The following is a 17,569-nucleotide window of genomic DNA, read 5'->3' on the forward strand; positions in this document are numbered from 1 at the left end:
TTTCAGTTGTCTAAAAGGACCCAACCATCTCAGGGGCACAGGAAAGGAAGAACTCAGAGGAATCACTGGGAGGGCATCCCAGAAAGTCTACTGTGACTTCTAGAAAGAAACCTGGCACCCAAGTCCTAATCTCAAGACTCAGAGAGCATGTTACAATCATGGCATTCCCAAGGCCTACCTTTCCTCTTTTTCCTCAGTTTTTCTGAGGAATTGTCAGTTTGATGTTCAAGAAACATGTAGTTCATGCCCTCTAGGCCCACTGACATGACTGGTGACATGATTTGCAGGGCCTAACTGAAATTAAAAATTCAGGGCCCTTTGTTCAAAACTTATTAAGAATTTCAAGACAATGACACTGTTAGAAGAAACACTGACTGAAACTGCCTGTCCTGGCCAGGCACAGACAGTAACAATTTGCATGAGTTATTTTACTACAGGAGATCCTGGTAAGGAACATGGAACTAGCAAGCAACCAGCAACTGGAAGAATACAGGAAAGGTCAAAAGGAGAGAAGAGACACCAGGCCATATATCCTACCAACCTCCCAGAATTCTTCTCCATGGAATCTACCTTGGCTGAGCAGTTGCACACACCAGAAAGCACCCTGAGTCAGAAAGATTAGCCAGAGACAACCCGGAAACTGATCCCATCACCATAAACCCGACACTGCGAGTCACATGCAGGAGTCCCTCTGGGTTCCCTTACCCTCCTACTCTATGTCCAGGTGCCCCTTCCCAATAAAGTCTATTCCTTTGTCAGCACGTGTGTCTCCTTGGACAAATCATTTCAGAATGTTAGACAAGAGCCCACTCTGGGGCCCTGGAAAGGGTGTCCCTTCCTGCAACAACACGAGGACAAAAAGGCAAGTGTGGGCTCTTCTAAGTACAAAGCCCTGTGTGACTGTTGAGGTCTTATATCTCTGAAGCCAGTACATAGAACTGTACAAAGAACTCCCAGTACTCTGAAAGGCAAAAGGTTTGTATCAGATGGAAGCTACAACTCAAGTACAGTACAAGACACTGCAGGAATCCAGAAGTTCCTAATTTTGGAAAACTGTCCCAGGGAGGTGACAGTGAAGCTCTTTTTTGAGGGAGCAGTGCCAGGGAAGAAAGATATTCCGGACTGAAGAACGGCAGAAATCACTTGACAAACTTCAGGAAACTTACTTTTAGGAAGAGTGTAACAAGTAAATACGAAGGGGACTGAGATTGAGAGCAGCAAAAAGCAGAAGCCAAATATATGGGGAAAGGGGGTCAAACAATTACAGACTATCTTCTATATGCCCAGTTCTTTACCCCCATGTCATAATTTTAAACACAAAAATCTTGTGAATAAACTATCATGCCTGGGTTACAAAAGGGTTAGTTTAGGCCCAGGGTAGTAATGGTCAAAGGGTTCGGACCACATTAGGCATCCAATAAGCATTTGAGGAATTCCTGGCTGGTTGTCTGACTTATCGCCCAGGACTCTTAACCCCCAAGCCAAGCTGATTCTAAGCGTGCTGTTAACCCCTTCAGCGGTCCCTTCCACATCTCTCTCACCCAAAGTACCCTTCCCTCCCCCTCGCCCCGCCCCCGCGTTTCCGCGTGCCGGAAAGTCGGCGGCAAAAGTACTTCCGGGGTAGCAAAGGTCGGCCCCGGCAACATGGCGGCCCCCTTGGAGCTCAGTTGCTGGGGAGGCGGCTGGGGGCTCCCGTCGGTGCACAGCGAGTCCCTGGTGGTGATGGTGAGGCCGCCTCGCGGGCCAGGGCGCGGGAAAGAAGGGGCGGGGCCAGAGGCGCGAGGCTGGCTGGGCCGGATCTCGGCGGCTGGAGGTGGTTCCAGTAGCACTCGGGCCCAAGCCGGCCGGGGCGCTGCTCGCTGCACCGCCCTGGGCTCCCTCCCGTCCCAAGAGTTACAGCCTAGCCTGTGACCCCGCCGAAGCCTGGAGGGGAAGTCATGGCTTCTCCGCTTGGCTCCGAGTTTTCTCAGCCTTGCAAAGCTGTCTGGGCGGTGGAATGAAAGCCCAAAACCTTAAGCGCGCGCTCCCCGCTCTGCATCCCCCGAACGTTTTAGGGGAAAAAAGCCCCCGAAATCCTGGTAGTGCGCAAGCCCGGCCAGAAGTCGGGGGAGGAACGCAGCCCCCGAGTCAGGCGTTTCTGTCTTATGGGGACCCGGCTTTGAAGTAAAGCTGCTCTGCAGATTTGCATTACGTACTCAGTCTAAAATGTTTTATTGCAAACTCTCTTTCAGGCTTACGCCAAATTTTCTGGTGCACCCCTGAAAGTCAATGTCATAGATAACACCTGGAGAGGTTCAAGAGGTACAGTGTAAACTTTTAAACACTCCTTTCTGCCCTTCTCATTTAAAGCTGGAAGGCATGTAGCCATGGAGTACCTTGGGGTTTTAGTTCTTCCCATGACCTTGGCTGTGTGTTGCTTATGTTTTGATCATTCTGAGTAATATTTCAAAGGACAAGCCAAATCAGTGGAAATTATGAGAAATGAAAATGCTCTCCAAAACTATGTGTGTGTGTGAAGTTGCAAAAACCTAAGATGACTTATTTTTTCCTTCTCCAAATGTGATTGTATAGTTTTTAGGGTATTGGAATCTCTTCAGAGGAAATCTAAATTCTTCCTTGTATGTAAACTGTTTTTTGATTATAGGAGATGTACCAATTTTGACAACTGAAGACAATATTGTTACTCAGCCGGCAAAAATACTAAACTTTTTAAGAAAACAGGTGGGTGGTTCCTTTTGAAGAAGTAGTCTTGATCTCTGCAAATTACTTTAAAAGAAAATATATTAAAAATATTTTTTAGAATTCTTTCTTGGAGATACATAGGGTTTGATATAAAAATAGATTTGAGAGTCACTGTTCTAAATCATGAGTTGTACTGTGATTCGAAAGCCATATAGTGAGTTTTAGTCAGTTTATGTTTTCATGCACTTTGCTTGGTTTTTATTGAAGTTTAGGTATAAGTACATTCAATTTAGCCATTTTCACTATTATACTTATTGATATGATTGTAAATTTAGTTCCATAATCGCTACACATTTTGTGCTTCGTGTGAGGTCAACTAGCAACTCTTTATTTTTTAAACTAATAGTTGCAGTTAAATGTTTCATGAAATAATGTATCCAGAATATCTGAACATGCCAAGATTTATATATTTAAAATGTTTAAACTGTAACAATTTATATAAATGCAAAAGTTATTGGTTTTGCCAATAATTTAAAGAAAAGAAGTCCTTTGTCAACAAAATTTAGAACTTTTCTAAATGGATGTTTTTCTTTTTTCTTTTCATGGGGAAAGTGCAACTAATTAGAACTTTTTCCTTATTGTTAACAAAAATAATAATAGCTTCTATTAAGTTTGTACTATATGCCATACACTAAACTAAACTAGGTCACTAACAATCCTTGAAATAATAGTTAATAATAAAAAAACACCTGAAACTAATATTTATTGAGCTTACTGTGTGCACGATGCTGTGCTAAAAACTTTATTTGCATTAAGCAGCATTTGTCACTGAATTTGTATTTTTCTTTTCCCCTTTTAATATGTTCGCCATTTTTGAGGAAGAATAGGAGTCCTAATTTATTTAGCTTCACTATTTTGGGATGTTCTTGACTTATGAGGTTTTTGGTTTTATCTTTTTTAATAGAAATATAATGCCGATTATGAACTCTCAGCAAAACAAGGGGCAGATACACTAGCTTACATTGCTCTCCTCGAAGAAAAGCTTCTTCCTGCAGTGGTGAGCATTGGTGAATATTACAGTATTTTAGTGACCTAATGAAAATGTATTTAGTCTGTTTAGAAGAAAAATAATGGAAAAGGCTTGAGAGGAAATTTCATTTATATATCAGTCTTGATTTTTTCACATAACTGCAAAACTGGGTTGATTCTGTTAGTCATTCAACTAGTATATGAAACAACAAAGTGAAAGATACTATCATCTTGAAAATAAAAATTCTCTGTGAAAGATTAGAGTTTGTGCATGTATAGAATTGGGCCAACTGTAATTCATTCATTCAACAAATATTCATCAAGCACCTACTATGTTCCAGGCCTTATTCTGGGTGCTTGGGATAGAGCAATCAACAACTTACATGTTTAAAAATCTTGATTTATCCTTGAGTCATCCTAACTAGAAAATCTTTTGAGGTCGTCTTCATTCAGAGATATTTAAGAAAAACTTTCACATCAGTTGAGTAATCTTTCTTTTAATAGAAGAATATCCTTGTAGTGTTTTTTCCCTCTTTTTGCAGCTTCACACATTCTGGGTTGAGAGTGACAATTACTTTACTGTGACAAAGCCATGGTTTGCTTCACGAATGCCTTTTCCCTTGAGTTTGATCCTGCCTGGAAGAATGTCTAAGGGAGCACTGAATAGGATTCTCCTGACCAGGGGACAGCCTCCCCTCTACCATCTCCGAGAAGTAGAAGCTCAGGTATGGTCGGGATTACCTTCAGAGAAAGGTAACAAGAGGAGGGACAAGAGAAAGAGCAGGGATGAACTTACCTATAGATGCCAGCCTGAAAAGGAGTTCTTGAGCATCTTTTCTACCTTTGAGATGTAATTTCATCCTTATTAGATATACAGAGATGCCAAGGAGTGCCTAAATCTTCTGTCAAACAGATTGGGATCATCTCAGTTTTTCTTTGGAGATACGTGAGTGCATTCCCTTAAAAACCATTTTGATGTTTTGTTTACATACATTCAACGAGCAGTTATTTAAAGCAAGTACCCTTGCCTGGTCCTCCCACCCCACCCCCCAATGAGTTTTTCACTTAAGATATTTAATGGGTTTTTACTATAGGAAACTTTTTCTGTTGGGGTAATCTAACATTGACTTAATATTGCTGCATATGTGAATTTGAAACTTCTAAGACTATTCCCACCCTGTCTCCAGTCTCTGTGTTATACTTGTGAGTAAAAAGGAATCTTTAATTTACAACTTAATTTTCTTCTAAATGAATAGGGTAGAGTATTTTTAAAAAACTACTAATGAATAAAACCCTAGTTACATTGCTTTTATAAGCCAGAATGGGTAGTAGACCTTTTAAAAGACTGTATTGTATACTTCAGAATTGACAAATGTTTTTGAGAAAAAGTGTTTTTTTTTTTTTAACGTAATCCCAAATTAGTATTTTCTTACGTGCTTTTTAAAAATCCTTAATTTATTTTTAGGCCTTCTACTTTGGATGCCTATGTGTTTGGTTTCCTCGCACCTCTTTATAAAGTACGCTTTCCTAAAGTTCACTTACAAGAACATTTGAAACAGCTCTCCAACCTGTGTCGCTTTTGTGATGACATCCTAAACAGTTACTTTAGGCTTAGTCTTGGAGGTAAGCTGGTTCCTCGTCAGCTAATCTTTGTTTGCATAGAATATTTGTATATTCTCTGAAGGATATATAAGCCAAATTCATTACTTATTAAAGAAGTTTGTATATTGTCTTTAAATGCTGGTTTATAGAACTTCAAAAAGTTGCATTTTTCCAACTATTTTTTTTTTCACATGTGTTAGTTCTTCATTAAATAGAGAAATATATATTTGCCTTTTGTCTGTTCTGGATTTTATACAGTTCTTGCTTCTTGTCCTATAAATATTGCCCCTTTGAAGTGGGTCATTTTCTTCTAAAAGTTAACCACAGGTATTTATTATGTCCCTGCTGAAAGACAGCATTTATCCTAATGCAAATGGGCAATTACTTTAAATGTTGCTTCTAGCACTTTCCTGCGTGAACAGAAATGAGCAGCAGATTGATTTTGGTGAGGTACAATCCCATGATTCCACTACTTGAAAACTGATTGCATCAGACTGGAGGTATAGTAAATAGAGGGCACCTGTGACTTAGGCTCTGAGTCTTTGGGAGTGTGGAGCCTTGTGCTTAAGTGATTGGGACACTAAATTTGTATGGGGAGAGTTGGCAAAAATTGTCCTTTTAAGAAATAGAAGTCATAAGGATCGTTGGCTTAGGGACAGTTTATTTTTTATAGTGGGATATGTGTTTTGTACATAATACACTTGTATATAACAAGGGAGGGGTTAGTAGTTTGGGGGTCATGAAACTGCATAATTTTCAACCTTGTTACTTGGGAGCAGTGGTTAGCAAACCTGATTACAGAACAAATACAAAGTCTTGGGTGCTATGTGAGATTCACTGAATTAGAATCCGTTAAGGATGGATCCCAGGAATCTGTATTTTTTAAGTTCCTCCAAGTACTTTGGATGCGTGGTGGGTAGCTGTTTGGGTCTTAGAAAGCTGTTCAAGTAGCTGTAGCTAAAGACCTATTTGAAATGGGTGGGGAAAAGGTACACATCAGATTTGAGAAGGAAATGAGGATTGCTGTGCTCTTACTAATTACCTTGGCTGTCTGCATAGTGCTCGGCTAACAGGGTCTCCTTAAGGACAAATTTAGTCCTTTGGCTTAGGGTTTGGTTTTGGAGTCTTAAGTTTGCCTTCGAACCCAGAATGGTTTTTCACTTTGCCTTTTTCGCGGGGTGGGGCGGACGACGGGGCACTTAGGAGGGTGGATAGACTCAATATGCTTTGAGTCGAAACAGCTTGTAAGGCTTTCAAAATTTCCTCTGATTTCTCTTCTGGCTTCTTAGGCATCTCTCCTTCTGGACAAGAAACGGTAGATGCAAATCTGCAGAAACTCACACAACTTGTAAATAAGGAATCCAACTTGATTGAAAAGGTCAAGTTTACTTCGTTATTTTGTAGTAGTTTAGTATTTTCCTTTCTGCAGTTAAGATTGTAATTTGGGTTATGCATTAACTTTACCCTTTTAGTTTTTTGGGTTTTTTTTTTAAGTTTATTTTTTCATAAAGCTGTTTAAATATACATTTACTAAAGCTGTACAAAATACAGTGTTTTGAAGCCAGTAATGGCCTGAGTGCTTTGGGGAAAGATCTGGTAATGCTATTGGGTTTACTTTTACCACACAACTGGTAGTACTTTTCAAGTTAGGAGACCCAAAAACCTGGCTTCAAATTGAGGGGGTGGGGGGGCGGAGAGGGAGGGAGGGAGAGACAAAAAAACACTTCTTGCTTGTCTGCTTCTTTCTCTGAGGGTTAACGTTTCTTGAGATTGTAAGCACCTGTGCTTATCCTTTCTTGCTAATAGCACTATGGTGTCTTTTTCTTTCTTCCACATAAATGGGTTTATTTTGTCTCCTTCCTATCTTCTGTTCTAAATGTTGTCTACAGTTTTTTTTTTTTTTTTTTTTTTTGCCAGTGTGGGTATTTTGCCACTTAGGGAGTATGCATTTGTTGAGAGAGATATTGAGGAATTGGGTAGGGGAGGGAGCCCACCCTTGAATGGAAATTTCAAGGGTGATTCTAATTGGAAAAATACAAGAGTTATGCATTTTTTCCTCAGGTGTTTGATAAACTTGCTTTTTTCTTATACACATGGCTAATGCTTCATTCTTTCACAAACTAATGGGTCATTGTGGCCTAATAACACTGGCTAGAGGTTTTGGGGGATTGAGTAACAGGCACTGTTATCTCATTTAATCCTCACAGCAGCTCTGTGTGTGCAGGTGCTCTGTCATTCGCATTTGACAGATGAGATACGGAAGCTTCAAGAGTAGCTTATAACATCACCTGCCCAAGGTCATTCAGCTGGCAAGAGGTAGAGAGGGAATCTGAACCCTAGAAATTGGATTCCAGCATGGGTTTTGCAGTTAGTCAGCTATCTAACTTGTGAATGAAATTATGTATCCATTACTACTGGTAGTAATAACCAGGTTTATAACTGCCACTCTCTGGAATGACCATTTTATTTCTTTTTATGGTATTGTATGTATCTCTTATTAAAGTTTGGGTAAACTGAATGAAAGCCAATTTGTCTTAATTGTTAGCCTAACCCAGTAAACCTCATGGGAGGAAATACACTGAGTTAAATGTGGATAATGGAAAGATTACTCAGATTGTGTTAGATACTTTTTTGCTAGATGAAAGCTATCCAGTATAGTTTCCATTTCTATCTGTGGCAAATTCATTACAGACATGTGAAGGGAACCATGAAATACCTACACATGTAAAAAGTGAAACCAAGAGCCCCTGCCACCACTTTTTACAGTTCCATCTTGGCATTATCAGTATATGAGAGCTTCCTCACCCTCTATCAGCACCTCTCCTCACCCCACTTCCCATCTGCTCTTCAGTACAGTTCACTGTTTGCTACAAGACATAACAACAAATTCTATTGGCTACGACGGTTCACCATTTAGACAGAAAATCTAGAGCTTAAAAAAAGAAAGTTATGTTTGAGGAACTTGGTTCTTGCAAGGAAAAAAAAAAGACATCTTAACACAATAGATTGAAGTAGGTCACTGGGAGTACTTTTTCCATTGGAAAATTAAAAGTTAATCTTTCATTCTTTTCCTTTTATTATAAACCCTATGTACCTCTGCTGAAATATCCTCTGTGCTTTGTAAAAGCATCTTGGGAAGATAAGGGAGAGTTTTGTGCTGCATGTATTGAAAACTCTAAAAACGCCTGCCTATCAAATAGGTGATAAGATGCTATATTCTATTGGTTTGGGGTTGTTGATGGCAGCTGCTTGCAAGTCTTTTATGAAGCAGCTTAACACCAGGACCTTGCACTCTGGTTTTGGGGTACCCTGGTTAAAGGTAGTTTTCTAAGGTCTGACTCAGTTCTAAGTAACCCCTCTCCTAGTGTTTCCAGGGATGCTAATGTACTCCTTAGGGTAAGTCTGAAACTCTTGGACATTTTCTAAATATGCTCCATATTAATGTGTTTCTCTGGAGCAGACTTAGAACTGATCCAGTGTTTGCAGTGCCTCTGAATTAGGTCTAAAGAGTTTATCCTTCTGTCTCTTTTCCTAGTTTCCCTTGGTCTAAATACTCACAGCCTAAACGAGGTGATCTTTTTGAGTGGAGTACAGGTTATTTTTATTGAGGCAATGAGGTATAGTTGAAAGAAAAATAGTGTTAGAATAAGAAGACCTGGGTTCACATTTCAGCTCTGATGCTACCTTTGCAAGCTAATGCAAATCTGGTAACCTTTCTGAGCTTCATTTTGCTAACCTGTAAAATAGGGAATGATTGTTTCTGCCTTTTTTTTCCTATACAATTTCATTGGGAAGATCAAATGAGAACATGCTATGTAAACTGTGGCGAGCAGTGTAACAGAAATATTGCTTTTACACTTAATATTGGAAGATCTCTGAAACCAAGTTGTGCTGTGGTTGAGTTCAGTAGACTGTTCATTTTGTGAAATTACTGTAATTTTGTGAAGTCATCAGGGAGGAGCCATATTGCTTTTATACATATACTGAGTCAGCCAGTATTTAGGTATGATGTTTAGAATTCTTGAGAGATTATTTGCAAGAAAAAGGTTTCTCTAGCAGTCCTAGAAACATAAGGTTCTGTACTGTTCTAGGCTGTAAGTTTGGATGGGGAGGCCACAGTCTATATAAGTGGTGCCATAGCCATTTGTCAGATGTACCTTTTGTACTTTCCACAGATGGATGACAATCTTCGCCAAAGCCCTCAGCTTCCTCCTCGGAAACTGCCAACACTTAAGTTGACTCCAGCAGAAGAAGAAAGCAATTCCTTACAACGGCTATCACCCTGACAGTCATCATGCTTTGTGTCCAAAGTCATATAATTGTTACAGTAATCTCTTACACAAAGTTTGTGAAGGCAAAAAGAAAATACCATAAATAGGTATAAGGAAGACTCTAAAACAAAAGAGACTTTCTATGACAGCAATTTTTTTTAGTTAGGAAGCTTGTGTTTTAGCTTCGCAATGCACTTTAAATAACATCAACATGAATGCTAAATGAACCTGGGGAGAAAAGAAAACACATTGTACTGTAAATAAGAAACCTGCCTTAACCTTGGCAGATTTTTGCCTTTGGTTCACATGTTGCTGGCCCAAAGCTACACTTCTATTCTGAATGTGCACTCTTAATTTATTCAAGTTAATTTATTAATTTAGTATCCTTAGACCAGTCTGAATATCTAATATGTGGCTTTTTGGCTGAGGCCTTTTTTCTTCTGTTTAGAAATCTGATGCCTATTTTAGACATTAGGAAAAATATATTATTCTAACATTCTATTTACTTCAATAGAAAAGCCTGTATTTAACTTTAAAAAGCAACGAGGAATGTGTTTTTTAATTATGCTCTCATAAGTCTAATGTTTGGGGGAATTAGTACCATATATATAAATATTAAAGGTGGTTACATATGATATTTGTCTGAGTATATGCACTTCAATATAACAGTATTTGCTGATGTGTTCAATATAGGTTAGCGAGGGCTGTTTTAATTATTGGAGCTTTAGACCTGTGTATTCATAGTACATCTTTAACTCTAGTCATCTTTCTTGGGTTGATTTCAGGAGAGCTGAATGTGTTAGTATCGTTATTAAGCCAGGCTGTAAAGTCTTAACTGACACTTGCTCAGTTGTCAGACACTACTCAGGAGGAGCCCACCGCCAGAGAACTAGAAGTACCTACTGTGTACCTGGTCCAAGTTCACCATGTTTCATTGGCTCAGACCAGTGTTCTTTCCTAAGAAACATATCATGTAGTCAAAAGCTTTATGACAACTGATTATTTTCCATAGTGTTTAACTGCAATTGAAGGATTCAATGGACTAATCAGAAATAGCAGATTTTGAAGAACATTTTCTGTTTATTGGTTGCTGAACTGTTAAAAGATTTGCTGTGCGTGTAATTTTACTTAGAATCTTGCTTATTTTAGTGGCTGAGGTGCTTCTGCCATCCTAAAACCACTTCTGGGGTTTTTTAAATATAGGACCATGTTTTTGATTAGTGTCTTAAAAGATTACTATGGTGCTCAGCAAATCTTATCACATCCTGCAGAAACCCCCATGTTAGGAAAACAGCTTTGGAGTCAAGAGACTCGTCTAATTTAAGCTGAGTGGAGCTCAGCTGTGTTTGACCTGCATCCTCTCAATTTGTTCTGTATTTAGGTAGCTATTTTTACAGGAGTCTTTAAGTCATTGTAAATATTTTTTCTTGAAAGTTTTAATGAGAAGGTAGTCTTCAAAGTTTTGTTCATCTGTTTGGATGCATTGAGAGAAAGTAACCAATGAGCTTCAGATCACTTCTGCAATAGGTGGGGGAGAGAGAGAAAAAGAGAGAGAATGAGTGTGTGTGTGTGTGTGTTATGCGTTAGTCTTCTGTTAGATTCCAGCAATCAGAAATCTGTATGAATATTCTATGTTGGAAATCATGGCCGTAGGACTTTATTGTCCTCTAGGATTGATGTATATTGGAGAAGAGTGGTTAGCCCATTAATCAGACATCTCTTTATGCTTTCGTCAGGGTTAGTCACTTTCAATTATGATTTCTATAAAAATCTTCAAAAAGCAGTTTAAGTGACAATTGTCAAACGTGTAAAAACAGGACAATTAGAATTAGTTTTTGGAAAAATAAAAAATTTGTAGGAGAAAGAACTGTACTAACCCTAACAGATTCTAAAATTGAATGGTAAATTTAACTCCAGATTTCTCCATAGGCAAAGTCAAAGGATAATACAGGATTATGTAGAGTTTTTATCAATAAAGCTACTAATGTCCGTGAATAAGAATGTGTTTACATTTTATAAGAATGTGGGATATCGTGTTCTTCTGACACAAAGATGCAGCCAATAAGCATACTGTAATGTTTGATGTGTTGAAAGTGTAGTCAAAGGATATCATTCTAGAATAATAAGTATTTATCCTTTTTTAGTAGAAAAGACGGCTGTAAATATGATTTATTTCCTTTTGGTCATTCCTGCTTTGAACTGCCTTTAGCTGTATGCTATATAGACCATGATGCTTCCAGACTATCTTTCCTAAGATGCAAAAATATGATTTAGATAAGTGAGAATTTATATTTTGGGTTACTTAGTTGAACTTTTTTGGTATAAGCTAATGAGATGCTAGGAAGCTATCACTGAGCACAAACCACTCCAGGGATCAGCCACACATATAGGAAGCTCTTGGAAAGGAACCACTTTGCAGACTCGGCAGAGAGCTTGTGATCAACCTGTCGGAATACGCTTTAGATAAAGTTTGAGTTTGCTGAGATAAAGGGTGCACAGTCTTAAAATACTGTGAGCCACTTTGTTTTGGAAGTAATGGTGGAGGATGATATGATAAAAGGAGCTGTTTGTGTTTGTGTTTCTTGGTAGTATAGGATGAGGAAATTGGTCAGATTATTCCCATAAGATAAAGATCTTTCATCAAGAAACTGTCATCAGTTATCCATAAGACTGACCATTCTCATAACACCAAAGAAACTGTAAAAGACCTTAAAGAATAGTCATTTCTACCCAGTGTTTTTTCCCCCTAAGATATTGGCACCGACAAACAAATCAAATTTCAACCTAGATGTGTTTTATTGTTTTATTTGTTGAGTGCTAGAGGATTAGAGATTTTACATTAAATCCAAAGCATTTTGTTTTCCACTTGTAATTTCTATTCATTTAATGTGGCTAGATGTATTAACTTCAAGGAATGGGGAAGCTTATTTCAATCAGAGCTAAGTTATAATTTTTAGAAGTATGCAAAAATGGAAAAAAACTAGATATTGAAAGAGGCAGAAATTGGTAACAGTGATAGTATCTCAGAAAACCAATTTTTAAAGATAGTATCATGTAATAAAAGTGGTATTTGAAGTCAGTAGTATGTTTTCTTAGAGCCTCTTCCAGGATTAGATATTTACCAGGTTATTAGATTTTTTTATAAACTTTATTTTTTCATGAACTGTCAAAAACTGTATCCCTCTGAAACAAAAATATAAATGCTTAAATGTAAAGACAAGAAGCTGAGGGATGATTACATAGGATCTCTCTGTACTGTTTTTGCGATTTCTTTTTATGAGTCTATAATTATTTCAAAATAAAAGGGTTTTAAAAATAAATTCAATAGAGTACATTTATCATCAAGATAAACTGTGATTTAAAATTTAATGCTTCAAACATAGTATTCAGTATTCAGTTCCAGATGAGTAAATGCATAATATAAATATATAATTTATTTCATTCTTGAGTTTAAAGGAAAAAACAACTCAGGTTTATAACAAATGATTATCTAAAGATCTGTTTTGCCTTATCAGCAAAGGAAAACCAACCAACAACCTAAAACCAAGAACCCTTTTCCCTAGGATATTAAAAATTCTATGATTTTATGTTTGTAATTATATCTTTTCTTCCTGTGGTACCTGGGTTTACTTATGAGGATAAGGTATTTTGAAAAAAGCTCCTCGGTGTCCCATGTGGTAATCCTCCTTTGTTTTGCAAGTGTTCTCTCTCTAACTACACTAGGACCATGCTTTGATGAGCAAAGTGTAGTGTGTCTGTGTGCTTTTCGTTTTAAGTTCACAAGGATTTGGTGATTGACTTTGTTTTGGTTTAGTTGTTTATATAATTGAAGTCCTGAGCAGAGCCACATAGTATATTTGGGTTGTAATGATGGTCTTTTGTTCATGTATTTAGAATTATCTTTTGCCTTTTTTCTTGTTCAGCTCTGTGGAATTTACAGATACTTTTCAGTGTTTTCATATTTCCTAAGAAATTATTAGATTATTAAGAAATTTGTTGTTAGTGACAGGAATCAAAGGTCAGTAATCCTAGTCTCAGAGGTTTAATTGAAGTTTCATTAGATCTTCAAAATGTTGATTTTCATAGAGATATAAAGATGGAGTGATTCGCGTTTTTTTTTTTTTTTTAAGGGTTTGTAAAATTATTTAGCCCAAAACTCTTGTTGGGATATAATGTTTGCTAGAAGCCCAGGTTACCTGCCCTAGACTTAAAATTATTGTGATTGCGGTGGAGAGGTATTCATGGAATGAAAGAGCATACAAAAAAAATTATTTGTTCCAGATGAGGAGGCCAATGATTACTGATTAGAATTAACATTCTTGAACAATGATATAAGAAAGAGTACCTTTGAGTTGGATGTTTGTAAACAGAGAGTGGAATGTTATGATAAAAGAATATTCAGAGCAAAGTAGTTCCTTTAAAAAAAATTCAGGAAAATAAGTCTTTTTACATCCTCATTATTATTAATTTGAAATTTATTGTACGATATTTTTAAACTATATTTTAGTTCTTTGGAAAAGCAGTTCAAGATATATTTTGGTAGAATATATTGTTATTATATGAATAGAGGGTTCTTTGGCCAATTAGGTTTGGGAAATGCTGGGTAAGTTACTGTAGGCGTCTCTGAACCTTAGATATGCCATTGGTGGTTTCAGACTCCAAGAAGGGCCTGTATTTTATACACTTTCCCTAATTTATTTTTATGTGGATTTTTTATTTTTAAAGTAGGTGTCATGTGGGATTTGTGTTCTGAGAAATACACTTAGGGAAATGCTGCCCTAAGAGTGTTTCTGCTTGTTTGTACTCATTGCAAAGGTTTCCAGTTGTTGGCTCTCCCTCTAGTGAGTGGTGATAAAATGGGAAGAGACAGGTTAGGACTCCCTTGGACCATGGAGTTGACTGAGGAGTGGCTGTGGTTGGTTATTTAGGCACATGTGAGACCCTTGGTCAATCCAGCTGCTTTCCTTAAAATCTCAGTTGGCTTGGAACAGCTGTACAGGGTGTGAACTCGTGGTTTCAGAGGACTAACCACTTCTTAGGCATCTGTGAGACAGAAGGAACCAACGTGGAGTTCCAGAACAAATTTCCAAACTGTTTTTGGCTGCGCTGTGCTTTAAAAGTACCAAAAAGGTAGTGAGTATTTATAACATTAAAGTCACATACAAGCTATTTATTATGTGCGTACACACATAGTGTCATAGAAAGTGTGCAGTTGCTTCAGTGAGAAAAGCAAAGAAAGTTTAATATTTTCAAGTTCTATTACTGAAGACATGGTCTAAATAAGGATTGTATGTTTGTGTATTCATTTTCTAGGGTGGGGGTTTACAGTTTTTATTCTCAGCAATTTCTGTATGCCCCCAAATTTAAGCCTCACTAGACCTTCTAATTTCAGAGGACTAAGTATGTCTGATTTCATTTCAAAGTATAAAACCAGTTCACTCATCAGGCATAAGGATGCTCTTTGTTTGTGTTCTGTAGTGTCTGTGGTTGCATATTTGGAACGGCATGCCTTGGGTGTGTATTTGATAGAAAGCTTACTTCTGGCCTTGAGTTGTGATGTAATGGTGAACATCTAGCCACGTGCAGAGCAGTTGGATCTTTGCTCTGATTCTTTAGATTTCCTCATGGAGATTCAGAGAAATGCCTTTTAATCATTGAGTTTACATATCCCAGATCCTTGGAAGTCTAGAAAAATTGACTTGCCAGAGTTTGCATCAGTCTTGAGCGAGTCATGCACTGTAGAGAAGGCTGTGCTGGCCATTTATTCTTTGGCCTGTTGGCTGCCTCTCTCGCAGCACTGGCGTCTTTATTTCTTGGAGAAGGTCGGGTGTACTCAAGCTTTTATGTTAATTGCATAAAGATGAGCTTTATTCTTCTTCTGACTTGATGTTTTATTTTGTAAACTAGAAAATAATGTCTTTCCATTTTTCTGTTCATCCCGATGTGGAAATTTGAGGTGTTTGTTGTGTAACTTTAGCTTTCTGGAAGACTGATAGCAAAGAAGACAAGTAAGAAATTCATGTATACTCATATTGGTTTTGTCCCACCAAGCTTATCTTTGAATGGTAAACATCTGCAACATCTGTTCTAGTGTACAAATATTATAGTTTTGTTATAAACTAAACAATCTTAAAATAAGCATTGTTGGTCATAATTTCAATATTCTAGCCATGCCCAGTGTGAATGTATTTTACTCAGAGACCATGTATAAATACCCAGAAGTGGTGATACTGATCAGTGTTGTAAAGAATTTATTCTGATAAATGAGAAACTGGATATAATGTCAAAATAGCTATTTTCACAATAAAATCTCAAGTTGCTTGAATGTTTATTAATTCCTGGTGTAATGTTATTTATTCCTTGAGGTGAATATATCATTGGGAAGAGGGTGGTTGAAAATAATTCTGTGCTGGGACCAAGCTAGACAGAGGGTCTTTCTTTTTAAAATGTCCATTCTTGGGCTTCCTAGGTGGCGCAGTGGTTAAGAATCTGCCTGCCAATGCAGAGGTCACGGGTTCAATCCCAGCTCCAAGAAGATCCCACATGCCGCGGAGCAACTAAGCCCGTGTGCCAAAAAAAAAAAAAAAAAAAAAAATGTCCATTCTTTCTAGGATGCATTGAGATCACTTGCGCCCTTTCCAGCTAAAGGAGGCTAGAGGCTGCTCCCTAGGCCATGGTATGTGTGTGACCTCAGATAGCTCACACAACTTTTCAGGGCTACAGTTAGTTCACCCCTTTGGCTCTAGAAGTTTCTTTAAAATTTTCTCTTTTGCTCACCTAGAAAGTCCAGTGATGTTCCATGTAATTGGATGGAAGGCCTACACTGAGAAAAATAATGCAATTTTAGTTAGAGGGGAAGATATTCATATTTTTTTGCTGCCTTTTTTTTTTTTTTTTTTTTTTTTAATGCGGTAGGTTGTGTGGTGCGGAGAACCCTGTGAGAGCTGTTAGTCTAGTAAGGACAGGTTCCCTGAGGGGATGAGTGTTTGCTAGTAGGTTTTAATTTTTTAAATTGAGGTGTAATTTATGTGTAGTAAAATGCATCAGCCTTCCAAGTAGAGCTGTTCAGGTATGTATTTCTTTCACATGAGAAGCCAGCTGCATCTTTGTTGATACTTCTGTCCCCAAGGAACACAGATCTTAATTGCATGTGAACTCTGGGTTTCAGATGAAATGCCCTCGGGTAGATTGATGTGGTTAACAATGATCACCTGCTTTCTGCAAGAGAGCAGGGAAGAAGAGTTGGTATTGGTGGGATAACAGAATTCTTTTGGGGAAAGACAACTACTGATATTTGGAGTCCCAAAGCCAAGAACCTTTCAACAAAGACCTTCAGGATTTTTGGTTCTCAGTTGCTCAGCTCAGAGGCTTGACTTTGGTCTGGGACGGTTTAAGGTGCTCAAAAACTCCTGAATGACTGTTTAGTATGATGTCCTTTGGTGGACAGTAGGCTGCAACATAAGCAGTGCTCTGTTTTTCTTTTGCCACTAGTAGCAGCTATTTGTAGGAAAACTTTTCAGTTTTGCAGTATTGGAATCTTGTCCTAAGTGAATCTCAGTAGGAGAAAGATTGAGATAAAGGGGAAACCGCTAAGATCACTGACTACTGTCCATATGTTTGAGACAAGTGTATATGAGAACAAGAAGGAAATGGTGGTGGAGAATCTAAGAATTTGTCTTACTCAAGATCATCTTGTAATTAAGTTCCTAGTTGTAAAGGGAAGGAGATGCTCATCCCTTCTTGATCTGACAAGAAGTTCAGGAGAAAGGATGAGGAAACATGGCACATTTCTCCAGGTACATTAGTCAGCCTCCTGGAATGCTTTCGACATCTGTGATTAAGAAATGAAGACAGCTGTGCATCATCAAAGACGTTGCTAATTTATAACAGCCAACTCCAGGCTCCAAAAGTTGTACTTTTCCAAGTAAGAGAGAGACTATTATATTTATCCTGCTTTTTGAATAAGTGAGTGAAAATAGGGAAAT

General features: G+C 37.9%; 1 protein-coding gene across 3 annotated transcripts; it reads left to right on the plus strand.

Annotated features, from left to right (window-relative positions):
• The first annotated feature begins 1,630 nt into the window (after positions 1 to 1,630).
• On the plus strand, positions 1,631 to 15,882 carry MTX3 (metaxin 3). 3 transcript variants are annotated; one of them, XR_009054467.1, is made up of 10 exons: positions 1,631 to 1,725; positions 2,232 to 2,301; positions 2,645 to 2,721; positions 3,647 to 3,739; positions 4,254 to 4,436; positions 4,581 to 4,657; positions 5,177 to 5,334; positions 5,717 to 5,813; positions 6,603 to 6,691; positions 9,489 to 9,524. XR_009054467.1 is itself a non-coding variant. In XM_057740391.1 (9 exons), exons 1-9 carry the CDS (start codon positions 1,645 to 1,647, stop codon positions 9,597 to 9,599), a joined length of 939 nt encoding a protein of 312 aa, XP_057596374.1. In that variant the 5' UTR covers positions 1,631 to 1,644; the 3' UTR covers positions 9,600 to 15,882. The 3 variants fall into 3 exon arrangements, 2 of the variants coding, with proteins under 2 accessions (XP_057596374.1, XP_057596375.1); XM_057740391.1 differs by lacking the exon at positions 5,717 to 5,813 and having other exon boundaries at positions 9,489 to 15,882; XM_057740392.1 differs by lacking the exons at positions 5,717 to 5,813; positions 6,603 to 6,691 and having other exon boundaries at positions 9,489 to 15,882.
• Positions 15,883 to 17,569: the final 1,687 nt, after the last annotated feature.

This window comes from Hippopotamus amphibius, chromosome 1 (genome assembly GCF_030028045.1).
Source record: "Hippopotamus amphibius kiboko isolate mHipAmp2 chromosome 1, mHipAmp2.hap2, whole genome shotgun sequence".
Classification (NCBI taxonomy): Eukaryota; Metazoa; Chordata; class Mammalia; order Artiodactyla; family Hippopotamidae; genus Hippopotamus; species Hippopotamus amphibius.